The 20,369-nt window shown below is 44.7% G+C and overlaps 1 protein-coding gene across 3 annotated transcripts in view; it reads right to left on the reverse strand.

Annotated features, from left to right (window-relative positions):
- Positions 1 to 20,369, reverse strand: part of TROAP (trophinin associated protein) — a 155,209-nt gene that overhangs the window by 88,916 nt on the left and 45,924 nt on the right. For all 3 annotated transcript variants that reach the window (XM_069230622.1, XM_069230620.1, XM_069230621.1), the window contains exons 6-11: positions 13,428 to 13,510; positions 12,685 to 12,839; positions 4,457 to 4,557; positions 4,114 to 4,289; positions 3,853 to 3,946; positions 3,422 to 3,546 (exon numbers count right to left, since the gene is read on the reverse strand). In XM_069230622.1, the coding sequence (XP_069086723.1) occupies positions 3,422 to 3,546; positions 3,853 to 3,946; positions 4,114 to 4,289; positions 4,457 to 4,557; positions 12,685 to 12,839; positions 13,428 to 13,510 (734 nt within the window). The remainder of the gene's footprint in view (positions 1 to 3,421; positions 3,547 to 3,852; positions 3,947 to 4,113; positions 4,290 to 4,456; positions 4,558 to 12,684; positions 12,840 to 13,427; positions 13,511 to 20,369) is intronic.

Raw genomic sequence — 20,369 nt, forward strand, 5'->3', positions numbered from 1 at the left:
CAGGATCCTGCATGGGTGTTGGGACAACAGGTCTTCTAAACAAGGAAGCCCAAATGGAGGAAGTATGCCCAGGTTCAGCAGGTTGGAATATCCATTTCCCTGGGCATAACCCAAGGCTACAGGATAAGCTGCGTTCATTCCTCTTGATCACCTTCAGGACCCACTGGAATCAGTGGCACTTATTCAGGAACAAGTAGAGTTCCAATGACAGCAGAACATGTACATGAGAGAACCTAAAAGAGGCAAGTCCAAGACACAGAATGCCAGACAATGCAAGTTCTCTGAGGTAGCAAACAGATCTACCAAAGGAAGGCCAATGTGACAAAAATGCTTTGACCACCTCTGGATGTGTGAGCCACTCATGATCAGCTAGTACCACTAGGCTTTCCAAAGTAGGGTGTGGTGCCTAGAAGGAAAGTCCTGAAGGAGAGGGCCTGAGACAGCAAGCAGTTGGTCAGCTCACAGGAGGACTAATACAAGGCTTAGACCAAGCCACAGTCAGGGAGACGGTGTGTCAGTGAATTAGCCTTGTTAGTAAAATCTTGAAGATTGGTTTCCCTGTCGACTGAAGGTACCTGCAAGTTCAGGACTTGCACACCCCCTGTAAACCACTACTGCAAAAGAGGCACTTTCCTTTGTGCGAAGACCTAAGTGAGAGTTAAGGTCATTAATAAGCAAAGTGTCCAGGCTTCTAGCACTTTTCCAAGTCCAAATAGAGGCGGGCTGTATCTGTATATGAGTGGGAGAAGTCATTTTGTCCCCACCTCACCATTATCCTGGGGGACCTGATCAAGTGCCCGGCTACCGCTAGGCACTTGAAAAATAGTTTTGAGCCTCCTAAAATATTGATGCTCTGGTGAGGAAACTGGTGGTGAGCCCTTGAGTACAACAGGATGAACATTCATGATTTTGTGCTGAGACACAGGCTGACACCATGCTGAAGTCGGCGTTGGATCAGACACCAAATTAGCGCGGCATCAAGGTGGTGTCTGAACAAGAGTTGAGGCACAGGCCAGTGTTCGTGGGGGTTAATGGGGTTAGGGGGAATGAGGGCATGGTGTTGGGGGAAGGGGGTGAGGCAGAAGGGGGCTTGGCAGTGTAAGATGCTTGTCAAAGGATTGGCTGGCTGAACTCCACCTAGAGCCCCCACAGAATTCACAGGACTGAACGTCAGGCAAAAGGGAACTGGGACCACTCTAAACTGCAGCATGGCCTTCTTAAAGGCTTCAATTTGCTGTGACATTTACGATGGTCCAGGAAACCTGGGGGGTGTGTCATCACCAGGGCTCAAGTCAATTCATAGCCTTAAGATGGGGCCAGAGTCAGTCCTTCGGAGTACAGATTGTGCAACCTCAGCCTAGAGCAGGAGCAGTGGGCAGGAGTTTACAGCCGCTTGGACTTCTTATGCTTCTGCCTCAACTTATTCCTCAGCCTTGTTTTAGGCCTACCTGAAGCTGTCTTCAGGTAAGTCAAACAAAATAATCACATGGCTCACTGGATCAGGACTAAGACCGCAAGCAACCCCAAGACAGCCAACAGGCTTAACTTCATATGTTCCAAATAGATTTTGGCTTCATGCTCCCGGATGGCCTTCAGGAGCATCATAGAGCATTCATCACATGACTCTGAAAGGTGTACAAGCCTCAAGTGCTTTTGGAATCTGGGTGGCCATACACTTCTTGGATTCTTGTTGCCTATAGTCCATGTCCAGTTGAAATTGTTTTTCATTAGACTTGTACTGTTTTAGGGACAAGTCATACGGACTAGATGCTAGCCACTTTGGAGTAGACTAGAGTACTGTTCAGCAATGGATTATACTGGATTGGAGCAGGATTGATCATGTTATGGATCTGTGCAAAGCATTCTGAGAATTAAAGCATGTACCAAAGGACATCAGCATTATTTTAGTCATGTTGGGGTGTACAGCTGGCCATTAATTAGCTGCAGAAGTACGTAAAGCTTCAAGACCTCTTTGCGCATTATGTGTCTGATGCCATTCCATGTACATGTGGGTGTGTCTTGATGGGGAGTGTTGTGTCTCATGTGTACTGTAGCTGGAGGGTGATACACAAGGGAAGATGCAATTTTGATGCTGAGCTGGTAAATGCTTAGCCAACTATATGGCACACAGCCATGTTTGTGCATGATGATGCCGGAACAAGGACCGTAGGAGTGACTTTTCCATACCATGAGCCCTCTCCACTGAATCCCTAAACAGAGTAATTTACAGTATTCAAACCCATTTTAAAAAGCATACTACAGGAGAAATAAGAAAGGATTTCAGATTGTCTTTCTAAATAAGCAGCTTATTTTAAAAGGGTAACTGTGCATCCTCTTAACAAAAAAAAGACAACAAAAAGAGAGAAAGGTTATGTGGAAGTGGGGTACTGGCTCAAGAATTAAAAAAATATTTTTTAAAGAAACACTTCCCAATTGCTAGTTATATAAATAAGTCATTTGAGAAAGACACTTCCCAAAGTTTTTGTACCCAAAACATATCAAAGTAAGGAAGAGTGTCAAGAGGTGACATGGTCATGGGTTTAGGATTTAAGGGAAACAGAGATACAGGTATAAATTAAGGAGTTTTAGGGTATACTGTCAAGTGCCCAGTGATTTAGGGTATGTGGCTAAGAGTAAAGGATTTAGCCTTAAGTGATGGGTCTCGAAGTGTATGCATACAAGATAGCGTTCGAGTTTATGCATACAGGTTTAAGAGTTAAAGGTTTGGATTAGTGGTATAGAAGTTAAGGGTTTAGGGAAGAGTATTAAGGGTTTATGGGTATGGGGTTAAGAGTTTGGGGTACATGGGTAAGAGGTTATGGGTTTAAAGATTAAGGGTTGGGATTAAGAGGATTAGGTATATAATTAAATGGATATATGGTTGAGAGTTTGTAGTAGAGGTTAAAAGTATAGGGTTACAGGTTCATGGACAGAGTAGATGAGTAAAGTTATAAGATTAGAGTGCAGGTTAAAGATAAAGGTATAAAGATAAAGGGCTAAGGATTTGGGTAATTCAGTCAACTCCTAGGATTACATTTGCTTGTGTCACAACTGATAATCGGTTTCATTTAAGCCAGGTTGATGATAGGCAGTCACCTTTTTTTTTTAGTTTATCTCTACCAAATAAAGAAAAAAAAAATATTGAATGATTGCTTAGTAATAGTACACTTAATTTCAATGGAAAATATTTTAAAGTGATGCGATTATAAGTGTTAAAAATGTACTGCTGCTATTTCTCAGCATAAAATGTAAATTAACAAGGTACAACCGGAAGCCGAAGGGAGAAATGTCACAACAATTATGGATGGAAACTTTTTAATTAACCTCAACCGTGTAGACAGCAGAAACAAAGGAACTGCACATTATGAAAAGACAAATCTACAGGCTGTCACTGATGAGACAGTCTTAAAAAAATACATACCGCGGAATAAGGATTCTTGTCTGGGACCCTCCCAGCAGATGTCAACGGTGATGGTCGGACTGCCTCTGGTTGAGAAGAGGAGCCATGCCTGTTGGCCTGATGAGGCGTGCACTTCACATCAATATCTGAGCAGGAGAATGTAGAGGCAGAGCTTAGACAGAGTCCTTAATATCAGCTTTAGCCCTCAGATTCCAACTACAGAGTCTGCAAAGTATCTAACACTTCTGGCTTTTTCCCTCAAGGGGTTCAATCATTCACATCAGGTCTATTCACAAGCAGATACGTCTCAAATGCTGCAAGCATAAAACTACCATCACCCTATCTAGCCCAACAGCATCAAATAAATTGCACCACATAATGCTTTAACTTTCATGAAACACACAAGTACAGCTACAGCACCTGATGAATAAAATGGTCGTAAATGGCCTTACCAAGGCATCCAAGATTAGGTACCCAAGACATGCGGCTGAAATCGACCCTTGGTGCAAAACTGGCACGTGGAGGGCAAACGGACAAACCACCGGCCTATAAGAAAAAGCATAAGAACACCATGGAGCTCACCACATGGAACAAACATGATCATCATGCTGATCTACAGGACCCAGAGCAGAATTAATTTCTCTGCCTTACAGAAAGTGCCTCACACGCAAGGGGGACTTACATGCTATTCTATATCGTTAAAGAGCACTCACCCTGCTACTTCCGATGGAATAGAGGGAGTTTGCACCCTTCCCTCTCACGGGCACCCGCTGGGCCATGCTCAACTTTCCACCTTTGCCAAGGGTGTTGCTGTTCAGCCCTGTGTTGGAGAGAATGCTGGCCAAAGCCGAAGGGTCGCTGACAAAATCTGCTGCAGTGGGGCCAACATCTACAAGAAATGAAAGAAATAAACACAATGTAAGGCACCATATTCCTACTACTACCAGCATGTTATCCACACTTCTTCTTACCAACGCTTTCAGATTCTAGAGAGCCAGTAGTAATAATATGCTCCAAATGCAGCAAACCATTCTAAATCATATCTCTCAAACTCACCTGCTTTCGATGTCTGTCTTTTGTCAGTATCCTGCAGAAGCTCGGCATCTATGTGGGAGGTAATGGAGAGGGGCACAGTAGCAGGGTTGTGACATGATGATCTGTGTGTTAGAAAACAGACCTTAGCACAATACATTAAACTATAAAGTAAAATCGTTACCATGAGGAAATCCTGAACACGATACAGCATTGGGACAGGGTACAAAGAGTATAAGCTCATACATAAAACCTGGAGAAGCTTAACCAGGAATTCAACAACTGAAAAATACACAAACATACCCACATCCTTTGCATCGTCATATGCATGCATATGAAGCAGAAAACAGATTTGCAGATACAATATCAGCATTTGAAAAAAATCCAATGAAATAAGTAGTCTTCTGATGACGTTTGTGTTCATTTTAATTCTAGTGCAAAAGTATCACATAGTACATACAAATGGATCAAGAAATTCCTGCAAAGGAGGAGACCAGTGTTTCACCCTTTGTAATATGTATGGCTCTGGGTTATTTCAAGACGGTTCATAGTAGAAAAGGCTCATGATTATTTATACATCAGTCAGGACAATCAGTACAGTTTGACCTCTTGCTGTAAGTTATACTGCAGTCTGTGTGAAAAAAATCCAAGACAGATACAACTGCAATGTTAACATCTGGGCACCCAGGCTACCCCTAACAGGCGTAGATATGCACACCTTCATATACCACTGCTCTTTGTATAGGGCATTAGAGAAGTACCATTTGTCCACAGACTTCTGCTCAAAACCTTTGTGTCATACTATGGGATCTCTGGCTTATAAATGTAATCAATGGGCTTCCATTCAGATGAGTGTGGCACCAGAAGCCTTTCTTAGATACAGCCTTTGATACAAATTTCACTTGATTAGGAAACGCTGTGCACAATGATGTAAATAAATTTAAATAAAATCGTGAAAGAAAATTTCACACAAATTTACAACTACTCTGTGCAAAAAACATACAGTTACAGCGAGGAGAACCGTTTTCAGATTTTAAATAAGTCTTGTCGGAGTCGTGCTATCAGGTCTAATTTACTAGCTACCGATAAAACAACAGGTTACCTTTGCTATGCTTTGCATATGCCAACGCATACTAGTGTTGCTACCCAAAATAACGTACCAGGCCAATTTACTTTAAAAACCAACCCACACACCGGATCAGTTTTAGGCAATATGATTACTCCAGCTAACTTCAAAGTATTGGCAACGTCAATAGGTCTGAGTTATAACTGAAAGTGCCTCTTTGGTCGCAACTGAAAATAGGCACTCTGTCAACATGCACCCTCTCAGTCACTCATTCATCCACGGGTTTCGCAATGAAACACACATGCTCAACAAGCATATGCAAAATAAATTGGCTATCACCAACACTTGCCAAACATATGCTTAAAGGATACAAATAAAATTAAATGTGGCAGTGGTACGGTACATAGCGGATTGGTATTTTAAAGTTACAGCCTAATAGCCACACTTGGAAGCAAAAGGAGAAAATGGAAAAAAGGGATTGTTCACCAGCCAAGACAAAGAAGCACTCTCATTTTAAGGCATATCTGCGCATGTGATGAGGCAAAATACTATTACTGATAGCCATTGGCAGAAAGTGCCGCAGGAAGTATGCCGTCATTGAGAGTTTACAATGGTCTGCCAGACAACTATTCTTGCCCGGATTTCCTAAGAGTCTAGCAAGGATTATCACAGTGCAAATCTGCTACCCTTAGGGTTCGCCTAAAGAAGAAATCAACATCCGTGTTTGCCACAATAATTTGTCAGATTCCATGTAATAAAATGTCTGCCTAAAGCATTAGCAGTGTAATATTAATCCACCACTAAGGGCCTACTGGATTTAACATGTGTAGGAAGTTGGCTCTGTATGTGCTATTTCAAAGTAAGGAATAGCATGCACAGAGTCCAAGGGTTCCCCTTAGAGGTAAAATAGTGGTAAAAATAGATAATACTAATGCTCTATTTTGTGGTAGTGTGGTCGAGCAGTAGGCTTATCCAAGGAGTAGTGTTAAGCATTTGTTGTACATACACATAGACAATAAATGAGGTACACACACTCAGAGACAAATCCAGCCAATAGGTTTTTATATAGAAAAATATCTTTTCTTAGTTTATTTTAAGAACCACAGGTTCACATTCTACATGTAATATCTCATTCGAAAGGTATTGCAGGTAAGTACTTTAGGAACTTCAAATCATCAAAATTGCATGTATACTTTTCAAGTTATTCACAAATAGCTGTTTTAAAAGTGGACACATGCAATTTTCACAGTTCCTAGGGGAGGTAAGTATTTGTTAGGTTAACCAGGTAAGTAAGACACTTACAGGGCTTACTTCTTGGTCCAAGGTAGCCCACCGTTGGGGGTTCAGAGCAACCCCAAAGTCACCACACCAGCAGCTCAGGGCCGGTCAGGTGCAGAGTTCAAAGTGGTGCCCAAAACACATAGGCTAGAATGGAGAGAAGGGGGTGCCCCGGTTCCGGTCTGCTTGCAGGTAAGTACCCGCATCTTCGGAGGGCAGACCAGGGGGGTTTTGTAGGGCACCGGGGGGGACACAAGCCCACACAGAAATTTCACCCTCAGCAGCGCGGGGGCGGCCGGGTGCAGTGTAGAAACAAGCGTCGGGTTTGTAATGGAAGTCAATGGGAGATCTAGGGATCTCTTCAGCGCTGCAGGCAGGCAAGGGGGGGGTTCCTCGGGGAAACCTCCACTTGGTCAAGGGAGAGGGACTCCTGGGGGTCACTCCTCCAGTGAAAGTCCGGTCCTTCAGGTCCTGGGGGCTGCGGGTGCAGGGTCTCTCCCAGGTGTTGGGACTTAGGATTCAAAGAGTCGCGGTCAGGGGAAGCCTCGGGATTCCCTCTGCAGGCGGCGCTGTGGGGGCTCAGGGGGGACAGGTTTTTGTACTCACAGTCTTAGAGTAGTCCTGGGGTCCCTCCTGAGGTGTTGGATCGCCACCAGCCGAGTCGGGGTCGCCGGGTGCAGTGTTGCAAGTCTCACGCTTCTTGCGGGGAGCTTGCAGGGTTCTTTAAAGCTGCTGGAAACAAAGTTGCAGCTTTTCTTGGAGCAGGTCCGCTGTCCTCGGGAGTTTCTTGTCTTTTCGAAGCAGGGGCAGTCCTCAGAGGATGTCGAGGTCGCTGGTCCCTTTGGAAGGCGTCGCTGGAGCAGGATCTTTGGAAGGCAGGAGACAGGCCGGTGAGTTTCTGGAGCCAAGGCAGTTGTCGTCTTCTGGTCTTCCTCTGCAGGGGTTTTTCAGCTAGGCAGCCCTTCTTCTTGTAGTTGCAGGAATCTGATTTTCTAGGGTTCAGGGTAGCCCTTAAATACTAAATTTAAGGGCGTGTTTAGGTCTGGGGGGTTAGTAGCCAATGGCTACTAGCCCTGAGGGTGGGTACACCCTCTTTGTGCCTCCTCCCAAGGGGAGGGGGTCACAATCCTAACCCTATTGGGGGAATCCTCCATCTGCAAGATGGAGGATTTCTAAAAGTCAGAGTCACCTCAGCTCAGGACACCTTAGGGGCTGTCCTGACTGGCCAGTGACTCCTCCTTGTTGCTTTCTTTGTTCCCTCCAGCCTTGCCGCCAAAAGTGGGGGCCGTGGCCGGAGGGGGCGGGCAACTCCACTAAGCTGGAGTGCCCTGCTGGGCTGTGACAAAGGGGTGAGCCTTTGAGGCTCACCGCCAGGTGTCACAGCTCCTGCCTGGGGGAGGTGTTAGCATCTCCACCCAGTGCAGGCTTTGTTACTGGCCTCAGAGTGACAAAGGCACTCTCCCCATGGGGCCAGCAACATGTCTCTGGTGTGGCAGGCTGCTGGAACTAGTCAGCCTACACAGACAGTCGGTTAAGTTTCAGGGGGCACCTCTAAGGTGCCCTCTGTGGTGTATTTTACAATAAAATGTACACTGGCATCAGTGTGCATTTATTGTGCTGAGAAGTTTGATACCAAACTTCCCAGTTTTCAGTGTAGCCATTATGGTGCTGTGGAGTTCGTGTTTGACAGACTCCCAGACCATATACTCTTATGGCTACCCTGCACTTACAATGTCTAAGGTTTTGTTTAGACACTGTAGGGGTACCATGCTCATGCACTGGTACCCTCACCTATGGTATAGTGCACCCTGCCTTAGGGCTGTAAGGCCTGCTAGAGGGGTGTCTTACCTATACTGCATAGGCAGTGAGAGGCTGGCATGGCACCCTGAGGGGAGTGCCATGTCGACTTACTCGTTTTGTCCTCACTAGCACACACAAGCTGGCAAGCAGTGTGTCTGTGCTGAGTGAGAGGTCTCCAGGGTGGCATAAGACATGCTGCAGCCCTTAGAGACCTTCCTTGGCATCAGGGCCCTTGGTACTAGAAGTACCAGTTACAAGGGACTTATCTGGATGCCAGGGTCTGCCAATTGTGGATACAAAAGTACAGGTTAGGGAAAGAACACTGGTGCTGGGGCCTGGTTAGCAGGCCTCAGCACACTTTCAATTGTAAACATAGCATCAGCAAAGGCAAAAAGTCAGGGGGCAACCATGCCAAGGAGGCATTTCCTTACAACATGTCATTTTCTTATTAACTCAAATCTACTGCTATTGTTGTAGCTTTTCATAATTAACCGACCCAACACATTTTATCTTACATAACTTTTTCTAATGAACCAATCAGGCCCATACCCTTTATCATTGGACTATCACCATGACCAACTCAGGCCTAACTATATCGAACATAAGCTTTTCTAAAAGGTAACCTTCAAGTATACTCATAAAAAAAGCTATATGGAAAAAAAAGAAATCACAGTAGCCAAAATATAAAACACTTCCTAAAAAGGTATAACAAGGATTTTCTAAGTGAAAATCTTCTAGCACGAAGGCTTGTCAAAGGAAGTAACCAACAGCATAACCCTTGCCAAGTATTCTAATATTTGAGATTCCCTGTAACTTTCTCTGAAAGCTTCAATAGTGTAATGTCGATCCACCCTCAAAGACCTTTTGGTGTTCACTTACGCCTTTCACAACGAAGACAGGGGCCTACTAACTTTTCTCATAACCCTCTCAGTACCACTTGAAAACTTTCCGCTGCTCACAAAGCCCAGCGACCGCTACAGTCCAAAAAAAAAAAAAAAAACTGAAATATCAAAGTTCTGTAAAATGAGCTGAAAACTGTTTTGTTTAGCTACGTCTTTCCAAACTAGATTTTCACTGTAATCAACTTTTAACTCAACCAGACAACCAGATTACATATATAACAGTTTTTTGTAGAGGGAAATATGTGGTTGCAGGCCGACCACATGGCTTCATTTAGGCAACGGAATTTTTGGCAAAACTGAAAATCCCCGCTAGGGGCTTTGGGCAATCGAACAAAAGGGAATGACCTATTGAGTAGAAGGCGGTCAACTAATCTAGCAAATCAGAGCTTCCATGCAATCTCCTCTGCAGCCTTAAGAAGCCTTTTCTTGATGTCAGCCAGTGTTCAGTAGAGGAAGTGAGGGAATTCCCACCAAAGATTAGTATTTCAGATAGCCTTGTTCGGTTAAGCAGGATAGAGGCTGGCAATTATGTTGTGAGCATGATTTAAACTGATGCCCTTGATGCTAGTGCAACCTGTGGTCAGACAGCGACACCCAAGTTGGTAGAGAAAGAGACCTTAAGTCTGGTCACGAAATACAGCTGCCAGCAGCAACGTGCACACAGGATTCAAACCTTACTTGGTTGGCACTGACATCTATTTACAGCTCAGAATCATTTTTCAACCCTCCACGAAGACATGTTGCGATGTAACGTAGAATGACAATTGTGAAATATCGAACTGACTGATATGGCCCCCAGAGTGATTTCTTGCCAACCAGAACTACCCACAGCTGTTCTAGTAATCACACTGACATAAAGTGACAGTCAATCCAGTCTAGCCCTTCCAGTAATAAGACAAAATAAACGGTATGTACTTCGTTTTTTGTTATACTATGCATATTGCAATTTTGAGGGAGGGAGAGGATGTCCATCACTTGGATGTGGCCAAGAGATTTGGAAAGAGGCAAGTGGTGGCCAGCAGTACAGATTGTGTCCCACTTGTGAACAAGGAGAAGTTACGACAAGCAGCAGATAAGTTAACCTCTGGATTGTTACAATGGGGAAAAACGGGCTACATACATTAGAGCTGTGACACCATATCATAAACTAAACCTAAACTCTACCTGCCCCACCGAGGGACAGGACCCGTCAAGCCTTCTAACCAACATAAGGCGCCTTCATTTTCCTGATTATCCACACAGAAAGGCAAGGTCACCATTGCATCTACTGCTGTTAGAATGTACCTAAATAAGAAGCTTGCTGTTGAGTGTTAATGGTGCTTAGCACCATATGATTTCATAAACATCCTTTTGAAAGGCAGTGAAGAAAAAGAGGCAAGAAAACCGATTTACAGACATTGACTTACGCTGAGCAAGCGTACTAGATGTAGAGGGAAGAAACCGAACAGAGCATAAGGCCAAGATGGCTAAAAAAGATGGAGAAGAGGGATTTCATGAAGCGAGCCACTTGGCAAAGCAAAGCAATGAGATCTTCTTAAGGGTTGAGTAGACACAACCTGATAAAGCATTGTAAGGCTGTTTGATTTTCTATGACTGCTTCAATGGCCACACACATCTGTGCAAAATGTATACGACAACATACTGCATGAATGCATATACAAAACAATTCTCTGTGTGCCCAAGTGGAAGGGGGACATTTAACTTTGACTGTCAGGAAGACGCTTGACACCGAGTATTTGCGACTCAGAAGGTGATGAACTCATGGACCTCTGATTTTTAGCCTCCCGCTTTTAATAGCAGTGACCCAGTTGCTGAAAGTGCAGCATTGCACTGACTAGCTAGAACATCTTCACTCACTTATTTGTAGGAAATTAACTTACCAGCGGAGTGGTCAAAATCATTTTTAGCATTCAAATTCTACACATGCAGAAAGCAATGACAAAATGCGCTGTTTTAAACTATAAAGCACTACACACAATGCTTTTTTAAAAGCAAAAAGTGTTTTTAAAAGGGGAACATGCAATGAAAAAAACAGAGGTACACATGAAGTTGCCCTTGAGGGTGCTCAAGTGACCCTGAAAAGTCTCAAAGTCAGAGTTCCATGAAATCACTCAAAACTGTAGTGACTGATCGAACACTGGTCAGGTTGAGCCTGAAGGGTGCAAGTAATGGTCAGTCTAATGCCCACAATCCTCAGGCCACAAACCTGTGACCCTTGCCTAGTAAATAAAGGCATTTGTCATTGAACCACACACCCTGGTTTGGCCCCATCCTACACAATAATCCAATAAACTTTTAGCAGCAAAGGATGACAAGAAATTGTCTGTCCCTGTACTTCAAAGCAGATGAAAATTATAACTAGTCCACAGATGAACAATTGATACGAACTTTAAAAAAAAACAGAAAGAGCTTTGTGCTTAACCTATCAGTTAATTGGGATAAAGGCACATACAAAAACATTAACATTCACCATTGAAAGTCACATGCATGTATACAGAGATACAAATGCCCCTTTGACAGTACTATTTTCACTCTCAGGTAGGTAAAACATAACATACACAACACAGAATCATTTTCTGTTTTGAGTCACGGCAATACATAAATGTGCAGTCTTAACACTATGGCCAAAACTTTTCCAGATGTCAGATTAAGAATTAGTTTACCACATTTATCCAAGGAGACCACTACTTGTAGAGAAAACGTCATTTTTTGGGGGGTCCAAACAATTATCTAAACTATTACCAGTGAACTATCTGCAAGCTTTTTCATCTATCCAGCTTATGCACCTTCTCCCCATCAGAGCACGCCACGCACAGGGACAATGTCATTAAAAACTAAACGATAATTACTGCTCAGCACAACACTGAGGCAGGATGCTTTGCAAGTGTTCCAATTTGCCATTCATGAGGTCAATGGTTGGATGTACGCAGTTCAAAGGTCCTGCTGGATGCACAGACATGGGTTTGGGGTGGGAGATGGGACGGCATGCATATCTATAGCCGCTGATAACTGGAGAAATCACCATGCGGAGAAGCACATGCTGTGATCGTACAACACAAAGACAGCTGACATGTAGTCCTTGAGTAAAAAAGTGAAACTGGGCAACGTACAGGCAGCAAACAATGCACAGAATAGAGATAAGGCACATTATGACATCTAGGAAAGAAGCGTGTTCCTACACATTCAGTTTCGGATCTCAAACTTACTCATCAGCTGCACTCTGTGGTCCAGTCGGAGCTGCCTTTGCACCCGTTGCTGTACCGTGGTTGGATGGATAAGCACCATTTTTAACGTGGTCCCCAGACCGACTTCCTTCTGTGGCCTGCAAAGCGGCATCCGTTTGATGCAATTGTGTTTTCTTCTACAGCACAAAAAAGGGATGAGGTAGGATTGTAAACTCTTCTCATAATGCCAAGTTAGGAAACAGAGTTACAATATGTGAAGACCCTGAGCACTGTCCCAGCAGTGCTTTACAACTAGACCACAGAATGGCCTCTGCGTTACTTGATGGTCACACCACACCCTCTGCTGTACAGCACTATAAAGGCCTCTTATGGCCAACTGGCAGACCCCATGACCTTACCCGAAGGCATATCCCAAGTAGGTGTGAGAAACATGCTATTGGTTCACTTTCCCACCCAACGTCACTCTTCCAGCCCATAGGTCCGTCCTCGAGTGCTTCGCTACCACCAGGACCTGCACAGACACCTGGTTAATGGGGTTTTCTACTGATCCCACTCTAAGGCCTGCACTGCGATCTAGGAGAGATACTAAAACAGGCAGGAACGGAAACACCAGAAACTATTAATTAGGGGACACTGGTGAAGTCTGCAGTAGGAAATCAACTAAAGTCTGATCATCAAAAGACAACATAATTAGCATAAAGAACTGACCACTACAGGGCATGAAAACCAAACACTTGTCTCCTGAGCAGAGCTGTCACACTCACTGTAATGGGCTCCAGATCCTGAGACACGACCGACAGAGAGGAGGGTCCTCGTCCTGGCCCCCTTCTCTCAGCACCTACATAAGCTGTGGAGGAAGAAAAGTGGTTTCAAATCTGAGACTCAATGATGATCAGTAACAAAGCAGTTATGTACGATGTGTTACGGGAATTTCTGCATGTCTCAGGAGGTATCTAGAAGATGAAAGTGTTAGGTACGTTCAGAAAGTTATTGCTCAAACAACAAATTAAAACAGATCGAAAGCACAGCCATCACTTCCGGGGGGAGGAGCAGACATGTCACATGATTGGGTTGGGGCAAATGCACCTCACAAAAAAGTAAAGGAGGCCTGTACCGTTTACAAAGATGAGAAAGTCAAGGTAACAGGACAGGAATCCGAAACAAGCAGAACCTTCTAAAGGATGCAGAGAGCAAGATCAACATTTCTCAGGAACCAGGCAGTAGTCTGAGGTGATTGGGCGTTAGGAGAAGCAAGCACTGTCAAGAAAAGGCAGAAGACATCAACTTTATGGGCTTTTACCGAGGCTCATGGAAGCCCGGCAACCTACTTTATGTGCTTAACAGACATGACTCAGGTCATTATTCCATAGCACAGGCCCTTCCCCCCACCTCCCTGGTTTATCACAAGCAGCTTCTAAAAAGCTATCACCTGACCCTGAAAATGACAGATGAGGAAGTACATGTGTTCCCAAGAGGTAACCGTGGGAGCAGAGCACAATAAATGTCAGCTAACAGGAGTCATTAAAGACCACTTTCCTCCAAAATTCAATGCTGCCATCACAATCTCATCGAAAGGCGCACAGAGAAAACATTAAACCCCAAATATTTATGAGGGAAAATTATAGTTAATTACTTTTTCTAGCAGGCCTACTTGTCCACTTCCTTGAAACAATAGATACATTTCTTTTCACTTGGAAGGTTAGGGTACCTTTGATCCAAGAACCAAAATGTGCTTGCTAGGAAGCCAGATCTTCAGAAGTTTATAGCAAATGTGAAATAGATATTGCCAAAGTTGTTTTAGGTGCTGTTCAAGCATGAGGAGTTACACTTCAGAAGGCAGAAGTATGTCAGTCTAATAGGAACACTGCGAACAACAGGAAAGAAAAACCCGAGCTATGATTTCCATCAACAGACTCTAAAAATAAAAGAGGATGATCATTGATGGCAGCAGGTGTCTCGTGGTCAGTGGGTAAACACCTTTTTTTTTTTTACTGCAGGTAGTCGAAATAAAACACAACCCATAGCCATCAATTCAGGGAGGTTCAACTGGCCACTTTTTGCAGTTGATTAAAAATGCTCGTACAACAGGCCCCAAGATATACAGTTCACAGCAGCAAACAAAACAAAGACATAAACTTCAATGCATGGGAGTAGGAGGGATAAGTGAATTGAAAGTAAAGACTGGGGTATTGCTTCTTGGGTTGGCGGAACCAGGGAGACAGCCAGCAGCTATGCACAGCAATTGCCAACTGACAGCAGAGATCTGGAAGGAGAATGCTGGGAAATGTACAAGTTACCCCCCTCCCCCGTTCCCCAATAATTGTTATTGTACTACTAGCCCATTCTAAATCTTCCTCTAGCCTAGTTAGGGCTTTTTGTTTTGCACCTATCAATGAAAACCTAATACCGCCTAACACTAAACCACTAAATTCATTTCATATTACCCTTCCTTCAATATATTTAGGGGACAAACATTTTAGCAAATGCACTCGTCCATAATTTTTGTTCTAAATGTTACTTTGAGGGTAAAGCAATACCCTAACAAATGCTCTGAGTCTCACAAATTCTTAGCTCAAGTGATTTAGATTAAAGATGTGTCCTTAAATTCCCATTTACGTATGAGTTCTAAAGAAGAGTGTACCATTAAAAACTGTACTGAGACTGCTAAAGTCTTGGGAGACGGCAATGGTGGAAAAAAGCCTGAGGACTCCAAGAAGTCATTTTAATATTTAAAAGTAGTCTCTGTGCAGCAGATCCTACTTTTTTAGTTTGAAAAGGATTCAGAAACTATTCCCTCTAAAGACGTGGCAAATTTTTCTTATTGAGTATGTTCAAGTGCATGTGATACAGGACTTCAAAAAGCTAAACTCCATGACATATTGCTACCCTACAGCCTGGAAAGCTGGCTCCAGTTATGCAGGAATCCACAGTATACTAGTCATAACTACTTCTGGTGAAGAGAGATAAGGGCTTCGAGAATCATCCTGGTTCTGCAATAAAAGAAATAAGAAATGAAAGGACATTAACAAGGCAATCCTCCAGAGACAGTTTTGTCTGGAAACCTGGTACTAAACATGGACAATTTATATTGTTTGTTGTTGCAAACAAGTTGACTGCTGGGAAACTCCATTGTTTTAGTACCCGGATTTCTGGTGGTCTAGTCTTTTCTGACTAAATGAATACAGGTTGCTCATGTTTCAAAGACGGAACAGCCCTCAGAACCACACTGACTGCCTAAGATCCAACATTTTCATTTTAGCACTGTCTATGCCGACATCAACACCTGTGGAGTGTAAGGTGAACCAGGCAGGCTACCCAGCCCTTCCTGGATACATCAGATATAGCATCTACTTCAGAGTCTTGTTCTTGAAAGACCGTTCTCTGCTGCAAAAAAACACGCTGAATTTATCTTCCTGTTGACTAAACAGAAGTCCAGGGTCCATGGTCAGGGACAGCCTAAGCGTCTTTTGCATGCCAGTTTAGAACTTTTACTGTCCACTTGTTGAAGATGGCGCCTCAAGCAATACTGATAATCCTGACCCACCATTCTCCTTCCACAGACTGCTGTAAGTTGGGATAGGGAATAGTCATTCATTGGTGTTTACTTTTTCGTTCAGCAATAGTTCTTTGATGTTGGATCAAAGGGCTCTGAAGAACAAGTTTTTTACCTTCGGTAACGCATTATCTGGTAGAGACTTTATCTAGCTGCAGATTCCTTACCTTTCAATTTCCCCAGGCATCAGACTGGCCCCAAAAACTTTTGCTTGAGCAATACCCCTGCGCCAGGTGGCTCCGTTCGGTTCCGCGTGGTGTTGTCGGAGCCAGATGAGACATTACAGTTACCTACATAGGCTCCCCCCCAGGTGTGCACTTCCACAACTTTCCATGCCAGGAGCGCAGAGCCATGAAATTAACGGATGATTGTGTGCCCAACCTAGGTCCCCAACCGTAGCAGCAAATTAGTCTGCAGAGCGGGAAGGCAAGTGTGGCTGTAAGGAATCTGCAGCTAGATAAAGGGCTAGATGTATCAAAGGTTTTTGCATTCGCAAACGGTGTGAATGTCCGTTTGCGAATGCAAAAATGCATTTAACGATGTATGAAACGCATTCGCAGTGTGATTTTTAGAAATCGCAAAAACTACGAATTTTTGCGAATGAGAGACGATTTTGCGTGTCGCAAGCAGCGTATCGCAAATAGCGACATGATTTACCGAATCGCTGTTAGCGAAGCGCTATTTGCGATACAGATATACGAATCGCAGATAGCAAATTTCCAAAATCGTGCCGCTATTTGCGAGATGCAGATTGCGACACGCAAAAATGGATTCGCAATGCGATGTAGCAAAAAACAAAACAAAACAAAAAAAAGCGCAATTTACGATTATTCGCAGAATGGCCGTTTGCACATGCAAATTACCACGAACAGAAACCAGGTGGTAACCAGGTGCAACCTATATGAAGAGGCCCAGAATGCCTCAGCCCCTCTTCCACAATGGCTGCACTCTACGTCATGGCGAGGAGAATGAGGATCTTGGCAGGTTTGAGGAGAGATAGGAGGAGACAGGAGCGCATTTTCAGAGTGCGCATAACCCTTTTTGACCAGACTGAGGAGGAAATTTATGATAAGTAGAGGTTAAGCTCAGCCATGATACGTGACCTGATAGCTGAGCTACAACCCATGCTGCAGCGCACAACACACAGGACCAATAGCATACCCACCCATGTGCAGGTATTATGCTCCCTGCACTTACTAGCCTCAGGGAGCTATCAAGGGGTCATAGCAGCAGCTGGGGGGGTATCACAGAGTGCCCTCTCTAGATTTTTCAATGCATTTCTCAATGCCATGCTGAGCTGAGCAGAATACAACTGTACATCAGATTCCCCAACACCCCACAGGCAGTCCAACAAACCAAAGTTAATTTTTACCAGATAGCACAGTTCCCACATGTGCTAGGTGCCATTGATGGGGCACATGTAGCAATCTGTCAATCATCGGTCACAGAGTATGTGTATCGCAACCGTAAAAACCATCATTCCATGAACATACAGGTGATATGCAATGCCTCCTACATCATTACAGATCTTGTGGCCAGATACCCAGGGAGCACACGACTCCTACATCTTTCGCCACAGCGGGATACACACAAGACTGCTAGCTGGGGAGTTTGGGGAAGGATATCTACTAGGTAATTTGATACTTCACAATAATGCATTGATGTAAGCATAACGTCACACAGCAAATGTACTCACTGTACTCTCTGTGCTTACAGGAGACAGTGCCTACGCAGTGCGCACCTATATGCTAACGCCCTACCTGAGCCCTGCCACCCCAACAGAGAGGAGGTACAATGCTGCACACAGGGCTACCCGCAATGTGGTGGAGCGCACTTCTGGGCTGCTGAAGAGCCGTTTCAGGTGCATCCATAGGAGTGGAGGTACACTACAGTACAGCCCTGAGACAACATGCTAAATTGTGGCCACATGTGCTATCCTGCACAACATAGCAACCACCAGGGGCATACCAGCAGAACTCATGGAGGCAGACTCAGATGAGGATGATGATCTCTTACCACCCCTTCTACCAGCAGACAGGACCAGTGCAGCAGGAGGCAGGCAAAGACGGGCTGACATCACACACAACCATTTTTGACGTAATGACAAATACACTTCAATAATATGTTTTTCAGTAGTTAGCATCTTTATTACCTTGACTTCAGGTAAACATTGTGTCAGTAAAACATAGCTATTCACAATGTGCAGACATGATCTATTAACAGTGTCACACTATTAGCATCATAGCATGACTTAATTACACATGTTGAGGTGGTCCCTGTAGCCCTCATCATCACTTCTTTCATCCACGCACTCCACTCGATTGCTCAGTGCCCTCGCTGGCACCTCTAGTAGCAGGTTCACCTGCCGTACTGTGTCTGGCACTGTGATGCCTCGGATCAATCACAGGGACTGTCAGACTGCTGAGGCTAGAAGACTCCTCACTGTCACCAACACCCAGTTCGCTGGTTGCAGCACTGAGTGCTGTTTGCATGGCATCCACTATGTTGGTAATTTGCACCAGTCCCTGTGCAATGTCCCTACTGCAATGTGCCATCTCCACTTGTGTGGCAACGGCACGCCGTGATATCAGGGCTGTAGAACTTGCAAGCCGATTGACTGATCTACAGAAGCTGTCAAACCTAGCCAAATATTGGTGCTGATGCCTGCGCTGGCTGACATGTTCCTGCCGTATCTCTGAGCATAGTTCCCCAATGGCCTGTGTCAACTCCTTGCTGTTCTCAGCAACTCTTTGCTGTCCCTCAATCAGGGTTTCCAAGTGCTTGTTTTGTAACCCCATATTGTTATTGTGAGACACAAACTGTCTGTGCAGTGACTTCAAATGTTTGCATTGCAGGTGCTGCACCTTCAGCATGGAAGCATCCAGGCCACCAAAGATTGTTGGGCCCACTCCTTCTGTGCCCTGTCTGCCTGCATTGTGATGCCTCCTGAGGGGAGTAGACTGGTGCTGGCGCTGCTGCATGGACTGCTGTCTTCCTGTGGGACTCGGCTCTGGTGGTGGTGTGGGGTCATGTTCTGGCATCTCATCTGAGTCCAGGTTGTACTCTGGCAGTGGTAACACCCTTGCCCTGCGTCTAGTTGGAACAATACTGTAGGACTCACTTGTATTTGAGTCTGACTGTGGCTGTGTTTCTGCTTCCCCCACGTTTTCTGATCCTGCAGCAGCAGGGACCGAGTCATCGGCAAGGATAATGTGCAGCATGTCAGTTCTAGCATTTGTCACACATTTCCACAGTGTTGCTTAATATGTACAAATAAATTGTGTCACCCTGAATCATTTGTGGGGTTTCTCTATGTGGCTGCCCACTATCTTGCTATTTATGTGGTGTTTTCACCTTAGGGTTGTTGACTACCACTCCCAGAAGGCACTGTTGTGTTGCATGTAAGATGTGACATGGACTACTTTTCATTGGGCAACAAGCTAGGTTCTATTTCCTAAGGGGCATGTGTACATGCAGATGTGGGGAAACACATAATCACTGGCCTTACCTTTGCTGGTGCTGGGTGTCCCTGAGGTGTCGATGTCAATTACACCACTGACAGTTTCTGGCAGCAATGTGGACTCCACCAGATCCTCCATAGGGGTGGAGGGTGTGTGGGTGGATGGTCCGCCTACGGTGCTCCTTGCCTCCCTAAGCGGGCTGGCCACCCTCTCCTTGGCACGGGACCGCAAATCGTACCATCGCTTGCGTATCTCCTCCACAAAGCGCTGCGCAACACCCACTGGCATATTTTTGTCTGTATGTCAGACCAGAGTTTCCGCTTCTCACTCTCAGGTACTTGGAGTGAGCTCTTGCCAAAGAGTCTGTCATGGTTCACAACAACCTCCTCAATGAGCACCTCCAATTCTTTCTCACTAAATTTCAGCTTCCTCTTCCTGTCTCCCTTTTCCTTCCCACTGCCAGCATTGGCCATGTTGCAGTTTGCTCCTGGCTTCCTCACAATGCTGACTCCCTGGTGCTAGGCGTTCTCTCTCTCACTGCTCCTTTGGGTGTGGCTCCTGGAAACAGCATGGGCTGACTCACTTCCTGCTTGTGATGTCATCAGGCTGTTCCGGTTTGCAGTTTTCGCTATTTGCAAATTTCATTTACCGAATCGCAATTATTTTTGCGATTCTGTATTTGCATCTCGCAA

The sequence above is a fragment of the Pleurodeles waltl genome, chromosome 4_2 (assembly GCF_031143425.1).
Source record: "Pleurodeles waltl isolate 20211129_DDA chromosome 4_2, aPleWal1.hap1.20221129, whole genome shotgun sequence".
Taxonomy (NCBI): domain Eukaryota; kingdom Metazoa; phylum Chordata; class Amphibia; order Caudata; family Salamandridae; genus Pleurodeles; species Pleurodeles waltl.